The 18,573-nt window shown below is 33.6% G+C and overlaps 1 protein-coding gene across 1 annotated transcript; it reads right to left on the bottom strand.

Moving 5' to 3' along the window:
• Positions 1–11,200: 11,200 nt before the first annotated feature.
• On the bottom strand, positions 11,201–15,503 carry tex261 (testis expressed 261). The gene is made up of 6 exons (XM_051116243.1): positions 15,318–15,503; positions 14,168–14,247; positions 13,674–13,827; positions 13,506–13,573; positions 13,290–13,392; positions 11,201–12,042 (listed from the first exon to the last, which is right to left on the bottom strand). Exons 1-6 carry the CDS (start codon positions 15,385–15,387, stop codon positions 11,927–11,929), a joined length of 591 nt encoding a protein of 196 aa, XP_050972200.1. The 5' UTR covers positions 15,388–15,503; the 3' UTR covers positions 11,201–11,926.
• Positions 15,504–18,573: the final 3,070 nt, after the last annotated feature.

Here is an 18,573-nt window from a genome sequence, read left to right as displayed (position 1 = left end):
GCAGCTGTCATGTCGCACATTGTCACACAATTTATTTGTAATGATTTGCAATTCAAAAAAATCATTTGTGAATGACTTTTTAAATGCCGGGTTCTATCTGTGAATGAACCATCATCATAGCTATCTATCAATCAACTGAAAACCCCACTGTAAATTCGTCATGCAGAGTCAATAGATCAGCATGTTTCTGTCACAGCTGATTATACGTTCACACTGACTGGTTCACGGTACGGTGGCCACGGCGTTTCCTGTTGATTGACCTCACGCTGACCTTACGATTCATGCTCTCTGACCTGAGCGACGGCCTCAGCGCTAATGTTCTCTGACGACGGTGACAGTGTTCACACGTCTGAAGACGAGCGGTCCTGGTGAGGGCAGGACAGTAATCTGGACTGGCTGCTGAGAGTTCGGCTGGACAGGAGTGTTTTTTTTTCTCACAGGTGTTATTTTCATCTCTGCTTCCTGTCGTAACCGTTCACTGCCTTGGATAACAAAAGGTTTATATTTTATTGGCTGTGTAGTTTAATATTTGCAACATGCTGTAGTATTTATTTAAATAGGCATAAAAATGTGGAGAAATGTAGCATTACATCACTTGTTTAGCAATGGATACTCTGCAGTGAATGGGTGCCGTCAGAATGAGAGTCCAAACAGCTGATAATAACATCACAATAATCCACAAGTAAACCACACCATTCCAGTTAATCACTTTATGTTTTGTGAAATGAAAAGCTGTGTGTTTGTATAATTTTAAACCATTGCTACTGACCAAACTATACGTCGATAATCTATAATAATGCTTTCTCCAGTGAAAAAGTCCATTTCCTGTTGTTCTCTCACATCAAAATCCACAAAATACATAACTATTTTTGACTGTTTTCTCTTGTAAACAGTACTTCATCTGTGCATATGTCTCTCCTGATTCAGACAAGACAACTTTTTTCACTGGTTTAAATGGTATTATAGATTATGGACTTGCCGAAAAGTTAAAAACATTTTCATGATGGATTTGTTTCTTACAAACACACCTTTTCTTTTCACAAGACTGATGGACTGGAGTGGTGTGGATTACTTAATATTGTGGATTATTGTGATTTTTTTTAATCAGCTGTTTGAACTCTCATTCTGACGGCACCCATTCAGTGCAGAGGATCCAGTGAGCAGGTGATGTAATGCTAGCATTCTTTTAATCACTGAAGTACTAAATTTACTAAAACACACACCAGGCAGTGTGTATAAAGTGTGCACTTGGATATATAGGAAGTCCAGAAACACACACATCATTCTAACATACTTGACACGCCCAAAAAATAAATCTCAAGAGACAAGCAGCCCTGGGCGACTTCACACTCACCTTCTTTCTTCTTCTCAGACGCATTTGCTTCAAAATGTTGTGACACACACCATGTACCAACACATGCTCAGATCAGTCTGGATAAACCTAGAAACACACACATTCACGTGCTTATATTTGAAAATACTTCAAATCACAAAACCTCCAAATATTTCAATGCCACATATTCTAACATAATTTTGATTTGGTGAAAACATGTTAATTTTTGTTCATAATAAAAGACATGCACTTTTAACCCATACATCATCCAATGTCAGAGTGTTTTGTCACATCAGATGAAAACTGTCTTCAGTGCTCATACCTAAAGCTTTGGTAATTAACTGGGATAAAGAGATAAATATAAAATAAAAATGCAGCACTAAATAGGAGCTTCGAAAATGTACGATTAATTAAAATTCAATGGATGTTTCCATCAGGGTCAAATTCCATGGGGCAACATCAGCGAAAACGCAATGCAAAACAGGAGCAGACGGAAATATGGAAATGAAGATGCTCCTGGTTTTTGATAACATAACATGTTGAAATGCTAAAGGTTACAGGTTTGTTCAAATGTAGTCTTTGTGTACCATATATATATAATTGAATAAGATAATTGAATAATTTTTCATTCATGTATTTAGTATAAAAAATATACAGGATGAGTTTAGATAGATTAATGATGCAGATTTGATTAGTTCAGTCATTCTAAGCTTCATCTGATTCTATAAGGATGTTTTTTTATAATGTTAATTTTCAAAAATGATTTGCAACGAAACATATTCTGGATTAAATATTGGTAAAGCTCTTTTGATAATGTGTGCAGCATTTTGTCAGTTAAAAAAGGTACTAGGGGATTTAAAAGTAAGAATATTAAGCTTGTATTTTTGTTAAATCACTCTCTTTCCTTCCCTAACAGCAAAAAAAGGGGTTGCCACAATCATCCTTTTTGTGCTGGAACTATTTCTGTGAGGATGCATTAAGCAAAAGTTGGTTTTGGCATAAGACGAAACAATCAAGATCTTAAATCCCAGATGTGTTCACAGTATTCTCTCTTTCTTTCAGCTTCTCCATACATATTATAGCCAGAGCCAGAGTCCTTCGGGACGTTACGGAAGATGGGCCACAGATGGGATGTTTGTCCTGCCGCCTGAAAGAAACACATCAAAGCTGCATCCCATGCACGTGCGGGAGAGCGAGGAGGACACTATCTTCTTCTCTTTTCTTCACTACATGCATAATTTACTTACAATAACACAATTCAGTCTTGCTGTGTCAGATGCATAATACTAATTGACTGACATCAAGAGGCCCTAAGAAACATAATTGATCTGATAGCACCACAATTTCATGGTCACTCAAACTATCCTGTAATGTAAATAATAATAATAATAATAATAATAATAATATATATATATATATATATATATGTTTACAGAATGAAATGTGAGTGCAAAACTCTGGGATTCTGGGCAGTTGCAATATGACTTATTTCCTAATAGGAAAGTTTAGGCGGTACATTATATTTAAAAAAAAAAAAAAAAATACCAAGGTTATTTTAGTATCATTGCTATATTATATAAGCTTTTGTTAATATTTTGAATTATTATTTTTTTTTCTGCTTTTTACTTTAATTTTAGATAAAGTTTTGGTCATTTTGTTGTTTTTGTCATTTGTATTTTTTTTTATTAGTTTTAATTTATTAAGTATTAGGTATGTTAGTACTTCAAGTTAAACTAAACAGAAATTAGAAATGTTGCCTTGGCAGTGACAGGAAATAATATATATATATATATATATATATATATATATATATTTTTTTTTTTTTTTTTTTTTTTTTTTAATAATAGTTTTTTTGTTTAAAGTAGCAGAATTTTTTTTGCGGTTTTAGTGTATAATAATCCTGCCACAAACCATGATTTGCTACTTGGAGAGGTTCTGCAGGTCTTAAAAAGTCTTAACCCTTAAACTGTCACTGTCCCCTCTGTGGGACACCTAAGTTTACTTCACCATTTTACAAATAAATCCTAATCTAATCATGGCAAACTACATATTGTTGGGAAGGTCTAAGACTCCTAAATATATATTTTACCACTCTTTTTGTGTTACAAATTATGTAGGAAAAGTAATAAATTAATTTATGACAAGAGTGCAGCTCAAAAATCTACATCATAACAGGAGTTCTGACCTTTGTCACAAAAAGACTTTCTTTGTTCCCTTTTTACCTATCACGCAATTAAACTCTTAAGAAATTATATATCAACTGAAAACTTAAAAACTCAAAATTCATCCTTTGGAAACCATTTTAAAATCAGACATTGCATTACCATGGAAACTGTACAACAAAATCATATTACAAAATGTTTTCATTCATGAATTATAAAAATTTAACTTTGGATTGCATTTTCATGTCTATGTTTAAGATAGGGAGTGACAGTTAAAGGGTTAATTTGCCCATCCACATTGTTTTCTGTTTGAATTAAGTTGATTTTATTTAAGCCCTTTGGCAGATATGTTTCAGTCAAACTCAATTTTGATAAATTTGTGAGAAAACAAGACTTCTTATTTTAAATGCGAGACAACAAAACATCACATTTTTTGCAGTGTGATCAAAGGGTACAGTCTGTGTTGTAAAATGAAAAAAAGTAATGGAGATCTATTTGAAGTTGTATTTTCAAACTTTAAAGCATTGTGAAAGTCTTAAATTTACCTTCCTAAAACCTGCAGAAACGCTGTACTTGGTATTAGAGGGTGGAACATTTCATTCAAAGAGCATCTGACTGGACAAAAATCTGCCAAACAAGAACCACCTTGAATTTTTCCCATTTATCCTGAAAGAGAAAAACATGTTTTAACCTTCTTTTAATAGTAATTTGTGAGTGTTTTGTTTACGGGTGACCTCAAAGCAAATGGACATACACTAAAAGCCACAAAACTGCAATTTTGGGATCCTAAAGGATTCTCTTCATTCATTTCATGGCTTTATATAAAGCTGACTGCATTATATAGCTTTATTGATTTCATTCACTTGTGCTTTTCTCTCTACAGACTCTCTCATCTCTCTCTCTCTCTCTCTCTCTCCCGGGTGGGGTGGGCGAGTGGGGTTGTCATACGGTCACTGCGCTTCACCAGGCTACACTGCGACTCAGAGCTGCAGAATATGCCAGTGTGCATTAGTGTAGGGCTGAACAGAGAGAGAGAGAGAGAGAGCTGTATAAAAGTAAAAGGAGAATGAGAAACTCAAGGAGACTATGAGAGAAATAGAACATCAGCGCACTTACATGAACCAGCTCAGATTGAGCCCTGCAAAATGTGATTCATCAAATATGGATGCGCTTTGTGTGGATCTTTTTTGCTGCTTGTGTTCCGTAAAGTTCAAGGAACAGCCATCCATCACTTCAGATTATTTTCACATTCAATTCAGTCTGAAATCGAAATGGATCCTGTTTACTTTCTAAGTCCATCTTCCTGGTCCTTCAGCACTTGATTTGTTAGTGCATGCTGCTCCAAAAAACGTTGTCTCCAAAAAATATCACAATACATCACTTTTCGGATGACGTCATCTTTCTTTTCAAGGTTTTCTAAAATAGAAAAAACACTAATGTTATAAAAATAAAAAGTGGCAAAGTTTTTAATTTGATTAATTTTTAATAATATTTTTGAGGGCTTATATGCATATATTCCCTTTTCATTTTAATTTTGGTTAAAGCAATTTTGGTTTTAGTAATTCTGTTGTCTGTTTTGCCATATTTATATGTTTTTTTTATATATGTCTATATAGTGTTTATTCATTTTTATTTTACTTTAAAACTAAATGAAAGTATTTTTTTGTTATATTTGTTATGTGTTTTATTATATATTTAGAATAGAATAATATGTTATAGCATATATATTATAAAATGAAAACTATATAACTTTATTTTTGTTAATATTTATTTTATTCAATTAATAAAAATGGCTTTTATGGTTGCAATTTAGTTAACTAACTCATGGTAATATCATGAACAATAGTTTATACACAGCTTTTATTTATCTAGGTTTTTAGATTGTACACATTAACTTAACATAAGTATTTATTTATACAACTTGAAATGTTAAAAATGTATTAATATATGTAAATTAGCATTAAAATGCATGTTAAGTATTGTTGCATTAGCTAATGTTAACATATAAAGCTTTATTGGAAAGTGTTAGTGACTCAATTGAGTGTTCAGTCAGAGAAAGACTCTCCTCAGGCACATATGGCCTTTGCCATGTTTGTTTTCATTGGTGTTCAGTCATTTGTGCACTGGTGTCATAGCTCCGCCCACATCAGACTAGCCGCATCCTTACTGGTCCGGACAGCGGCCAATAGTAATACACAACAGCTGGCAAGCGAAATCCATGATCTCATTTTCAGGGAAGCTTTAAGCAAGCTTCATAAGCCAACATTCATTTGCAATCTTTTCTTCCTCCATCCGCTATTTAATCTCACTGCACTCTGCTGGTCTGTGACCAGAGGCTTGTTCTCTTCCGTGCCTGTTTGCTCCCGTCAGCCGTCCAACAGAACTGATCCCAGATCAGAGATGAAGCGCACAAAGGTCGTGACCCACATCTGCGCCCTGAGCTTATGTGCTTGGTACATGACCTTATGACAGCAAAGCGAGACGGCTCTCTTTCGAAAGATGTGACATCGTTTGAGGGCATTAAAGATGAAGTTAGGATCAGTTTCTATTGACATTTTGTCAGAACGACCCCTTCCTCTGCCTTTAGGCTCACAGCGGCCCAGAAACGATGCAGTTCAGAAGTTCACTGTGTCTCTTTTTGCTGTTATATAAAACATAATCCTGCTAATCAAGTCCAGATTTTAAGCATATTAATAATTACATGACATGCCAATTAATTACAAAAATAAATGTATCAATATGTACATGTATGTATTATATTATGTATGTATATATTTGAGGTCAGAAGTCTCTTCTGCTCACCAAGACTGCATTTATTTGATCAGAAATACAAGAAAAATGAAACTGTTAAGTATTATTACGATCTAAAATAACTGTTTTCTATTTAAATAATTTAAAAATGCAATTTATTCCTGTGATGCAGTAAAACTCTTAAGAAATTATATATCAACTGAAAACTTAAAATGTAAAAAAATTTTAAAAAAATTTTAAAATCAGACATTGCATTACCATGGAAATTGTGCAACAAAATCATATTACAAAATGTTTTTGTTCATGAATTATAAAAATTGAACTTTGGATTGCATTTTCATGTCTATGTTTAAGATAGGGAGTGACAGTTAAAGGGTTAATTTGCCCATCCACATTGTTTTCTGTTTGAATTAAGTTGATTTTATTTAAGCCCTTTGGCAGATATGCAAAGCTGAATTTTCAGCATCATTCTCTAGTCTTCAATGTCCCACGATTGCTGGTCAATAAACATTTCTTATAATTAAAAAAAAGTTACTGACTTCAAAGTTAATATTTACTAATAAAAAAAGTCAGACAAAAATATAACTTTAGAAGTCTATATTTGTTTTATTTCCACATTTTTATATTGTTTAACACTAGCACTAATGTCAAATTGACAGCCCTAATAAAATGAGTTTGTAGTATAATGATCTGATTTAGTAAGCACTAAAGGAGATAAATAAGTTTGTACTTTGAAATTTGACTCATAAGGCAACAATAATTAATACTGTAGGCCTATCATTAATATTTAAATGAGACGAGTTGCAGACACCTGCACTTCTTCTGATCATCATCAAGCGTCTGACGCCTCTCAGCAGAAAGCATTGATCACCGAGAACCCACTGAGAAACAAAAAACACAACTATGATCCATATCACCCCAAATTATGTCTTCTGCAGACTCAGAGAGTTGCATTTGGATGCCATGAGCAAAATCAATAATACAGATCAATCTCTGCAGGCAGTCACAGGACAAAAAGCAAGTAAAAATTATTTTGGCAGATTATCTACATATTTTCTCTAGCAGCTGTTAGGTTGCTCAACAAAGCGTTCTGCTCACAATATGAGCTTTGCATCTATACAATTATGATGTCAAACGGATAAACAAATGGGCACTTAATAAACTTCACCCCGTGGGGCTCGTTACTGTTTACCTTGGCCATACATGCACATATCCTACAGTAATACATGTCCAGTTTAACACTTTTGCACATGATAGGACTTGACGTGGCATTTCAAGCAGTCTCACATGCTATTCTTCACTAAAAAAACATTTATCTAATTCTTTAATTATTACAGGTCTAGATGTAGAGCTCACAGAGATAAATTTTACCTAAAAACCCAACAATAAAGAAATGTTAACCTAAAAGCGTCAATGTTTAGCCTGACCCAAATGATGTGGAATAAACTGAACTGAGTTTGATTGACAGGAGAGACACCATGGACACAGCGGCAAAAACGTCAACAAACTCGAGGTGAGGTGAGTTTCTGCTTGATGTTTTTAGAAATTGTTAGAAACAAATAACGTTTTATGTCATATTTTGTAGTGATATGTGCTATTAATAAATCATAATAATTAATAAAACTATAAATTGGTTACATTTGTTTATTTATTTATTTTTTTTTTAGTGACAGTCAGTCGGATAGTTCCGGATCGCTGGTTCGGCGGGTTCATACATTTCCGCCGGAAATCGACATGTTTCAAACATGTGCGTGCTTTATACACTCACACACAATGTATTGTTATTAATTCAGCTCCAACCGCTATTAGACATTACAGATTACACTGGCTAAAGTTTCAGCTGTCAGTGATGGAAGCTGATGGCTATCGTGCTGATGACATCAGCTAGGTCTCCTATTTGTCTCATCTTCCTCATTTTCTGTAAAATATTGATTGGTAATACAAATATTATGCAAAATAGAGTCTGAAATAACTACATAGGAATAAAACATTCTATGAATAGGTATACACATACCAGGAAAATAAAGAAGTCAAAAAAGAAAATCATTCTGGAGTTGTTATATTTTAATGAAAGATTAAATCTATTTATTTATTTATTTACTTACTTGCTTGTTTGCTTACTTACATGCACTGATTAATTTTCCAAAATTACACCATGCAGGATTGGTAACATCAGCTGAAAGGAAGATCATTTTGAAGGCAGAGCATGTTATTATATTTTAATGACATATTACATTAAAAATATCTATTTTTTATTTTATTTATTAAATAATATGCACTAATAGATTGACAACATCAGCTAAAAAGCAAAGTCATTTTAGGAGCAAGTTACTATATTTTGATGAAAGATGAAAACTATTGATTGATTGATTGATTTTTATAATTTTTATATGCACTGATGAATTGTGCATTGTTTTTATTTTGATGACAGATTATGAAAATAATTATAGTAATAATTTTAGTAAGTTTCCGTATCAAATGCACTTAGACTTGGATGTACATTACATATGGGCAAAAACTGGTGCCATGACATGAGATATGCAAATGAACATAAGCGTGTTCATGCAACAGGTTTCTGAAAAATGCCATGTGGTGAAAAGACAAACAGCAGGAGATCAAGAAAAGCAAACAGCTGCATGATCTCAGGCTGTCCCAGTGTTGCAGTGTGCTGAATCTGCCTCGCTTGGGTCGCTCCCTAAAACAAGACACCTCGCCCTGGACTTAGGCGACCATGCGCCAGTCTGAGGAGCCTTTTTGATCTGTCCCAGTGACAGCTTTTGCACCTTGTTTTTCAGAGAGTGTGTCATCTATAGACATCAAAGTTATGTTTTCAGTAGTCTTGCAACCTTAAGAACAACAGCAGAAGGTCTGGACTCCATCGTAGCTCTCACTGGCCAAGAACCACCCATGAGATGTTTGACTGACATGTAAAGCAACCCATCAAAGTAAGTTTTCTTCAGCTTCAAGTTTAGGGACTGAAAATGATGCCATCTTAAGTCATTTTTTAAAAAGAAATGACAGTAAGAAGTGACAGTAAAGACATTTATAATGTTATCAAAGATTTCTGTTTTAAATAAATCCTGAAATCAAAGAAAATCAAAGAATCCTGAACATCAAAGAATCAATATTTATAATAATCAGGAAGGTTTCTTGAGCAGCAAATCAGCATATTAGAATGATTCCTAAAGGACCATGTGAGACTGAAGACTGGAGTGTGATGCTGAAAATTCAGCTTTGCATCGCAAGAATAAATTACATTTTAAAATATATTTTAACAGAAAGTGGTTATCTGACTCAGAAAACATTAAAAATTCTAATCAACAAACTTTTGAAAGGCATTGTATAAATACTTCAGAATTGATTGTTTTTATTGTCACATTACAGTAAAATATAAAATTATGCCTTTGTCTGATAGCACAGTGTAGATGAGACAGGAAGCAATGGGAAAAGGTTTGGGAAAGGACCTCCAGTCAAAGCTTATGTCTATGGCTCAGACATGTTCTTGACAGGTTTTGTGAGAGTTGAACACTTTTCCATAATGCAAAAAAGTCTGAGCAAAGGCTAAAATTTGTGGAGTAGCTTTTAACTGCAACACGCCTCTGCATGCACATCATCAAAGTGTGAAAAAGAGAGCCGAAAACATGAGGGTGGGAAAAAATCCCCGAAAAGTTCCTTGAATTTGAACTATGTAGGTGTGAATGAAAGCGGAACTCTGAGTGAATGCGGTTTGGAGGCTGGAGGCGTGAAGGTCGAAACCACACTGACCCGGGTCACGGCCCAAAACAGCTCTGCTGTCGTCATCTGATCCCAGAGGATGCATGGCTTCATTTTTGACATGCGAGAAAAGAGCTGCCCTTTCACACTGACCCAGAACCAGTTTTCTGTATGTCGACTTTAACCTTAGCCATTATGAAACACGCCACAAAATAGTCAGATAACACCAGCAAAGGGCAACTTCTGCCCTCCTAAGTGATTCGCTCCCCAGACGAGAGCTTCCAGAAGTGAATGTGTGCTGACCTTTCCTCAACCTCACACTCCATGTGTAAGATCCCACCTGCCATATAAAGAGGAGCGCAAATGTGTCAGTACAGCCCCTCTGAGTCATTCGGACAACTTATCAGAAATTCTTCACATTTACCGTTTAAGAAAAATCAACAAAATCTGCATTTTGGTCAAAGAGCTATTACACAACCCAGATTTGAGAAAATTAAAATGAAACATACTATAGTTCTGCTTAGCTGAATCTCAGAAATCATATTCATGAGGTCTAAACATGTCCAGGTGCCACTATGTGTATAAATATATACATTTTCAGCATCATTACTCCACACTCTTATGATCCTTCAGAAATCATTGTAATATTCTGATTTGCTCCCTAAAAACATGTATTGTTATTGTTATGTTGAAAACAGCTGAGAAGATTTTTTTTCAGGTTTCTTTGATGAATAGAAAGTATAGAAGAACAGCATATTCTAATGATTTCTGAAGGATCATGTGACACTGAAGACTGGAAAAATGATGCTGACAATTTAGTTTTGATCACAGGAATAAATTACACTTTAAAATGTATTCATACAGAAAGCAATATTACAGCTTTTGCTGTATTTTGGATCAAATAAATGCAAGCTTGGTGAGCAGAAGAGACTTCTTTAAAAAAGCATTAGTAATCTTTTAATAATCTTACTGTCCAAAAACTTTTTTGAAGGCAATTTTTTAGTTACAAAAGCTAATTTAAAACTATTAATTTATTAGACTGAAATTATACTACTATTAATTTATAAGACTGAAAAAAAAATAGCTTGATCTTAATAATCCTAAAAAAGCCTTTATTTTCTTATTGCAAGATATTCTGTCATGTGATTTTGAGCTGAAATTTGACCTGATACGTTTCTGATTCTGAGATTCACCCACTTTGATTCTTACTCATACATGACAATCTTCACTTTTCAAAAACTCATACAACTGAATTTTATTATATTTCTGTACAGCACACAAATTAAGCATGGTCAACACTATGGCTCTCGTGACTGCAGTATTTAAAGCAACATTTTACCCCAAAACTAGTTTTTCTTAGTTTTTCGCACCACCAACTGATATAAAACGGAGTTATAAATCAACACAAACAATCCTTACTGAAAACTCAACATCAGGTCATTAAAAATACCTGCTTAAAGTCTAGCCTTAAACAAACACTTGTAGTGTAAGAGTGAGCGAACTGAGCGTTGGATTCAGGGTAAAACATTTCTTTAAAATATAAACAAAAAAATCCAGACATATCAATTCATTCATGAGCGAACACAAACATTGGCTTTCGAAGTGATACGATTAGAAGAAAATCAGCAGGAGCCTCTAGAGAAGCCGAAGTCCCTTCCACAATCATCCACATACAGACACGTCAAAAAGATCAAGCCTTTACGAAAGAAAGACTCCTCAAGTCCTTTCATGGCTTTAGACGCCTAAGAAGAAATTAGCTGGCGACTCTGGACATGAATCAACAGACAGGTAAGTTCATTCGAGGGTTTGTGTGCATTTGTTCTGATCTGGTCCTCTCCCTCGGCTACGGTTTCAATCTCATGATCATCGTTTCTCCCACAAAAACATGCTGTCCAATGAAAAGGGGCCGGTGGCCTGAACAAACCCTCCCAAACCCCTCGGTCTGATGCGCTTATGAACTGCTTCATCAGTACATCTTCTGTCGGCTTGGCAAAACGGCCTCCTTCAGGAAGGAGAAGATGAGCAGGATGCCCGAGCGCTTGCCCCGCTTGCCTTTAGTGAAGTAATTTGACACCACGTCATCTGAGAAAAACACAGAAAAAAATAAATAAGAGTTATACAGTGCTCAGACTTGACCGTCTCAGAATCCTGTATATTTTTGATGGCATGTAAATTACAAGAGAACATTTATTTTTAATATTTTTTTATTACTATTATTTATTATTTTTAATTAGACTAAAAAAACTAAGAAAAATGTATATCTGAATTGAACTTTATTATTGAACTTTATTATTTTTATTTAATTAGACAATGTTCAGTAAAAAACAATGATCAAAGTAAAATACATATTTAACATTTGTAAAGATACATAAATGATAAAAGCACATTTAAAATATTTATTAGATAAAACTAACATGAACGAACAATGAACAATACATTTATTATATTATTAGTCTTTGTTAATGTTAGTTAATGAAATACATTTGTTCATTGTTAGTTCATGTTAGTTCACAGTGCATTAACTAATGTTAACAAACACAACTTGTGATTTTAATAATGCATTACTAAATGCTGAAATTAACATTAAGATTAAAAATTTATTTTAGTATGTTTATTTAATTAGACTGAGAAAATGTTCAAAGTCAAATTAATTAAAATTTAATATTTTTGAAGGTATGTGAATTACAAAAAAGCTCATTTATTTTTAATAAAAAAATTTAATAATGTATTTATTTTTACGTAATCAGACAAATTTAATTAAATGTTGCAAGTAAAATATCTGAATATTTTCTATAGGTATGTGAATTACAAAAAAGCTCATTTATTTTTCATAAAAATTGTGTAATCAGATTGGAAAACAATGTGCATTTTAAAACGCAAAATTGTTAGACATGTTTATTCAGACTTAAAATGCACATTTTTAATTAATTTAGAATTTTTATTTATTTATTTTTATACAATTATACTAAATTGCATTCAATAATGGCATTAAATATGTTATATTCTACACTATCCATAATGTATTAAGCTATGTTATCAAAACTATTATTTCCAAACATAATGAAGCTTTTGCTTCAATTCTGAAGCAAACTTTGCCTACTTTTTAGCATATCCATTGGACATATCCAGAAATAATTCACTCAATCCCATTACTTTTGACACAGATTTCTACCATTTTAATATATGCACTGGAATTTCAATTACCCCTGTAAGTGCAGTGTATTAGGACAGTTTAAGGATAAGTATATAGTTTAAGATATAGTTTTACACACCGATGTTGTCATATGGACTGTATGAAACACATTTGATAAGGTCAGATTGTCACTCACCTCCCTGCTGCATAGTAGATGGAAGAACATTCTCCCCAGCAGAGAGAGAAACGAAGAATGAGAATGGAATCACCCACAGACATATAGTGAAGTACGCTAGAACCTGGAAAAACATACACACATTATTCTGACTCTGAACCCCATCCTACAGTGACTTTGACATAATTAAAGCAGCATTTATGTTGTTTCAGTCTGTAAAACAAAAAAAGAACCAACCTCAGAGAAAGGATAGTACTCCTCCGCAAAATACTGGAAGGCCATATAGTGATTTAACACAACCAGTGCTGCAAAAGAGAGCGAAGGCACAGATGAGAGGAGAACACAAGCACAGAGAACATTGTGAAGTACATATAAATGTCTCCTAAGATCCTCTTCAACACGCACCACATGACAGGATGAAGTTCGGCGAGGTCAGCATGATGTATGGAAACGTCTGCAGCAGACCGAAGTAAACCAGGTTGGTGAAGAGACCCACTCCGATCATGAGTGTAGGGAAACCCTCAAACAGATAAAGCCCCACCAGCACCGCTGTGGAGAACTGAGAGATGAGACTACGAGTTAGATGAGTCTTGAAGCATATGTAACATAACATCACAAATAGTGTGCCATACTGTCTGAACTATATTAGGAGACTTTGCACTGAATGCTTACAATGGAAAGTGATGGATAATGACAAATGCATGCAATTCTCACGTGTAAATTACACTGGAGACAGTCTGAATCTAATTCAAATTAGATTTGTGTGCAATATGATACTCTGGTCCCAAGATATAACTCAAGTTCCACCAACATTAGTCTATGCAAGCATTTCTAATAATGCATATTTTACATAATCACATGCACATCAATCTAAACTTTACTATAAGGGTAATACTCACCATAATCATATATTTTATAATGCGGCTAGTGGCGACTGTGTACTCCTCTATTAACTCTGCCAGGTAATACAGGCCTGCAGCTGTGAAGACAAATAGCAAACTAAGAAAAACTAAATAAACAGACTGTATAAGGCAACACTGTACTTAAGGACTTTACGTATAATGCATAATAAAGGCACTCATAATGTACATTGTATGCATGGTATCTTTTCAGAAATAATTGTAAGTGAAATTCAAATGTATTATAATATCTGAAGATTCCTTGGTTATGCGTCTTGCATTTTAATGCATTATACTTTCTAAAAGTGCAATGATTAGCTAGGCATTACATTGTATTTTAACCCTGGTTACAATTATTCTTGAGATCATAGTGCATTATAAGGTGCATTGCAATGCAAAAATAAAGCATTAATATACTTTTGTAATGTATTATATTTAAAGGCTTTAAGTAAAATACAAGACACAAGTGCATATGATGTGATCAACAACCTGAAAAGCTGTAACAACAAACATCGTATTCATTAAAATATGTTTTCACAGTATATATGGATCTATCTGTAGAGTAAAAGTAAACACAGGTGTAAATACATGTACAGGTGTAAGTGCTGGTCTGTCAGGTTGCCAAATTCTCAGTCACCATCATTAATAAATCTGTCTACGTGGACAGAGACATTTGTACTGTTATTACGACAATGCCCACAATCTGCAAGTGGCAACCACTAAAAGAGAGTGGAAAACTAGCCAGTGAAAAGAGCCAAATTAGCCATCATACATTTGCAAAAGACATTCGAGTAGATGAATTGACATTGTCAAAGATGTAACTTTTCCCTATTGCATTTCATAAAAATGGGCGGAGCGATTAGTAAACTATACAATCCTGTATTCTGCAACACTACAGTGTGAAATAATAAAACAAATGCAAGCTTGAAACACAATTAGCTTATTAATTATTATGTAAAATACTTTTAGTCAGAGATATGACCTAGGCCCAGTGTAATTCTGTTTTACATCGTTATTTTTTTTACCATAGGCTACTATCAATTAAAGATAAACGGATGTTTTTTAGAGAATAAGGCACTGGAGCTGTGGAATTTCTTTGGTCGCGTCAGCAAAAGGAGTTAGCGGCTAACAGCTGCGACATAAAACTCACCGATAGCGAGAGTAACGAAACATATCTGCACCACCAGCGACAACCAGCTGAGTAAATAAATAAACCACATCTTTTTAAAAGGGCTAGTCGATTAAATAGGGGTCTGGTAAACAATAAAGGAGATGTGTGTCTCCGCTGCTAGGCTAACAACTGAACTGGTCAAAGTTTCTTCTGCGGCTTCCTCAGACGTAGCGCGCAGCTGATGTGGGAGTCTGATCACAAACAGCGCCATTCAGGTTGGAGGCGGTATTGCAGTTGTGGAGATGGAAGTTGGAGAATTAGGTGCATAAAATAAAAAAAATATATAAAATAAAATAAAATAAAATAAAATAAAATAAAATAAAATAAAATAAAATAAAATAAAAATGTAGTGATTCGAAAAATATTAATCTAATAAAAATATCTGTCTAGATATATTCCAGCTCTACTCACTGTATACATTTACTGAACCAATTAGGTGCATAAAATAAAATAAAATAAAATAAAATAAAATAAATGAAATTATGTAGTGATTCCAAAAATGTTAATCAAAAAAAAAAAAAAAAACGATTGTCTGGATAGATTTCAGCTCTGCTCACTGCAGACATTTTCTGAACCAATTAGGTGCATTTATAAATAAAATAAAATAAAATAAAATAAAATAAAATAAAATAAAATAAAATAGTGATACAGATAGTATTAATTAAAAAAAAAGAATCTGTCTAGATAGATTCTGGCTCTGTTCACTGCAGACATTTCCAGAGCCAATTAGGTGCATAAATAAAATAAAATAAAATAGAACTATGTGGTGATTCTGAAAATATTAATCTAATAAAAATATCTGTATAGATACAGCTCTGCTCACTGCAGATATTATGTGAACCAATTAGGTGCATAAAAAATGAAATAAAATAAAATAATTTATTAATAAATAACATAATTTATTTAAATAAAAATAACAAAAACTTTTTGGTGTTGTTGTTAAAATCATGAGAAACAAATTCAGTCAAGTGTGTATAGACAGGCAGGCAGAAAGATGATCAGAAAAAATGGGCTTTCCAAGGACCTCACACATTTACAGTTTTCTTCACTGGCTCTACACTTGTTTTGGTCATGCATATTATATCCACATCTACACATCTCTTCACCCTCTGCCTCCCGCAAACACACGCACAGATGTACACACACCTAAATCAGACACCTTTCAGTTTCTGTGGAAAAACATAAATTCTTTATAGTGTTTGTTAGTTGAAAAGCTCTCTTGGGCAAAAAGAATCCTTACAGAACGAAATGCTTTTTAAAAGGAGAGAGGCAAAAGTGAGCGAGAGTGGAAAATAATTGTACTCCATTTAAAATGCTTTTATCAAAGAATAGGAGTGTGGAGGTGTTAGGAGAAAAGGTTGCCCTTTTCATTCCAGGTGTTTCCAGATGGATGCATAAACTCACCTAAAGGCTTTGACACTGACAGCATATACTGCGACTTGGAAATATAGTCTGATACTTACCTAATATGACTGTTTTTTCAGTTTTCATTAAAAAAAATTAATAAAAAAAAACATTATTTACACAGACGCTATGTTTAAAAGAAAACAAAATAGCATATTTTCCAGCCACGGTAGCTGAAAATCTTTTAAGTTAAGTATATATTAGCTTTGCACACTGTTGCATAAGTATTTGACCCCCATGTGTTGCAAAAGAAGGCCAATTTTTACTATTTTGATAAAAACTCCTCAGTTATTATTGCATTAATTGACATAAGACAAGGGAAACGTCAAAGCATATCTGGAGAATGACAACAACTTATTTTGGCAGTCTCCACATCAGTCATCCACATCCCAAATACAAGGCCAAATTACCAAAGTTATGCGTCAAAACTGACACGATGGACTTGACTGCTTTGATTAGAAAGCCTTTATCTCATTCCAAATGATTATTTTTATCATTGGAGTAAATCTCACTAACCTGAACAAATTTACCAAGAGTAATGCCAAATCACATCTGATATACTGAGATACTACTGCTTTTACAGATTTCATTTTAAAAATGAGTAGTCCTCTAAACTAATATCTTAATGCAGACATTGTTTTATGTTAGAAACGACTAAAAATAGTATATTTTCCAGCATTAGTAGCTCAAATACTTTTAGGTTAAGTATATATCAACTTTACATACAGTTGCATAAGTATTTGCCCCCATGTGTTGCAAGAGATGGACATTTTTTACTATTTGGAAAAAGTTATTATTGAAAGAAATTGATATAAGACAAGGAAAACATGTGAAAGCATGTCTGGAGAATGGTGGACAACTTATTTTGACAGTCTCTCATCAATAATTCCAAATACAAGGTAAAATTAACAAAGTTATGGGTCGAAAATGAAAAGATTGACTTGACTGCTTTGATTAGAAGCCTTTATCTCAGTCCAAATGAGATTCTCTGGCATTATTTTTATAATTGGAGTGAATCTTACTAAAACTGACCAAGAATAACACACAATCACATATGCTATATTGAGGTATACTGCTTTTACAGATTTCATTTTAAAAATGAGTAGTTCTCTAAAATAATATCTTAATGCAGACATTGTTTTATGTTAAAAAGTGACCAAAAAATAGCATATTTACAGCTTTAGTAGCTTTTTCCAGCTTTTAGATTAAGAATATATCCATGTTGCCATGCAGTTGCATAAGAATTTGCCCCCATGTACTGCAAGAGAAAGCCATTTTTACTATTTGGATAAAAACTCATTATTGAAGGAAATTGATATAAGACAATGGAAATGTGTAAAAGCATATCTGGAGAAGGGTGACAACTTATTTTAGCAGTTTCCACATCAATTATCCCAAATACAAGGTAAGTTATGGGTCAAAAATGACTAAATGGACTGGACTACTTTGATCAGAATCCTGTATCTCAATCCAAATGAGATAACCAGACACTGTTTTATGTTAAAAGTGACTAAAAATTGCCTATTTTTCCACTTTGGTAGCTTAAGTAGGTCTTTTAGGTTAAGTATATATCAACTTTACACACAGCTGCATAAGTATTTGGCATAAGTTGCATAAGTGTTGGAAGAGATGGTCAGTTTTTACTTTTTGGACAAATTCTCCTCAGTTGTTACTCAGGACAAGGTAAACATGAAAAAGCATGTCTGGACAATGGCAAAAACTTATTCTGCCTTTTTTCAAATCCCTAATCCCTCAAAAACAACCAGATGGACTTGACTGCATTGAGCCGAAGCCTTGATCTCAGTCTAAACGAGATTCTCTGGTATTATTT

The sequence above is a fragment of the Labeo rohita genome, chromosome 7, assembly GCF_022985175.1.
Source record: "Labeo rohita strain BAU-BD-2019 chromosome 7, IGBB_LRoh.1.0, whole genome shotgun sequence".
NCBI lineage: Eukaryota > Metazoa > Chordata > Actinopteri > Cypriniformes > Cyprinidae > Labeo > Labeo rohita.
This window is presented reverse-complemented; position numbering and strand designations above follow the sequence as displayed.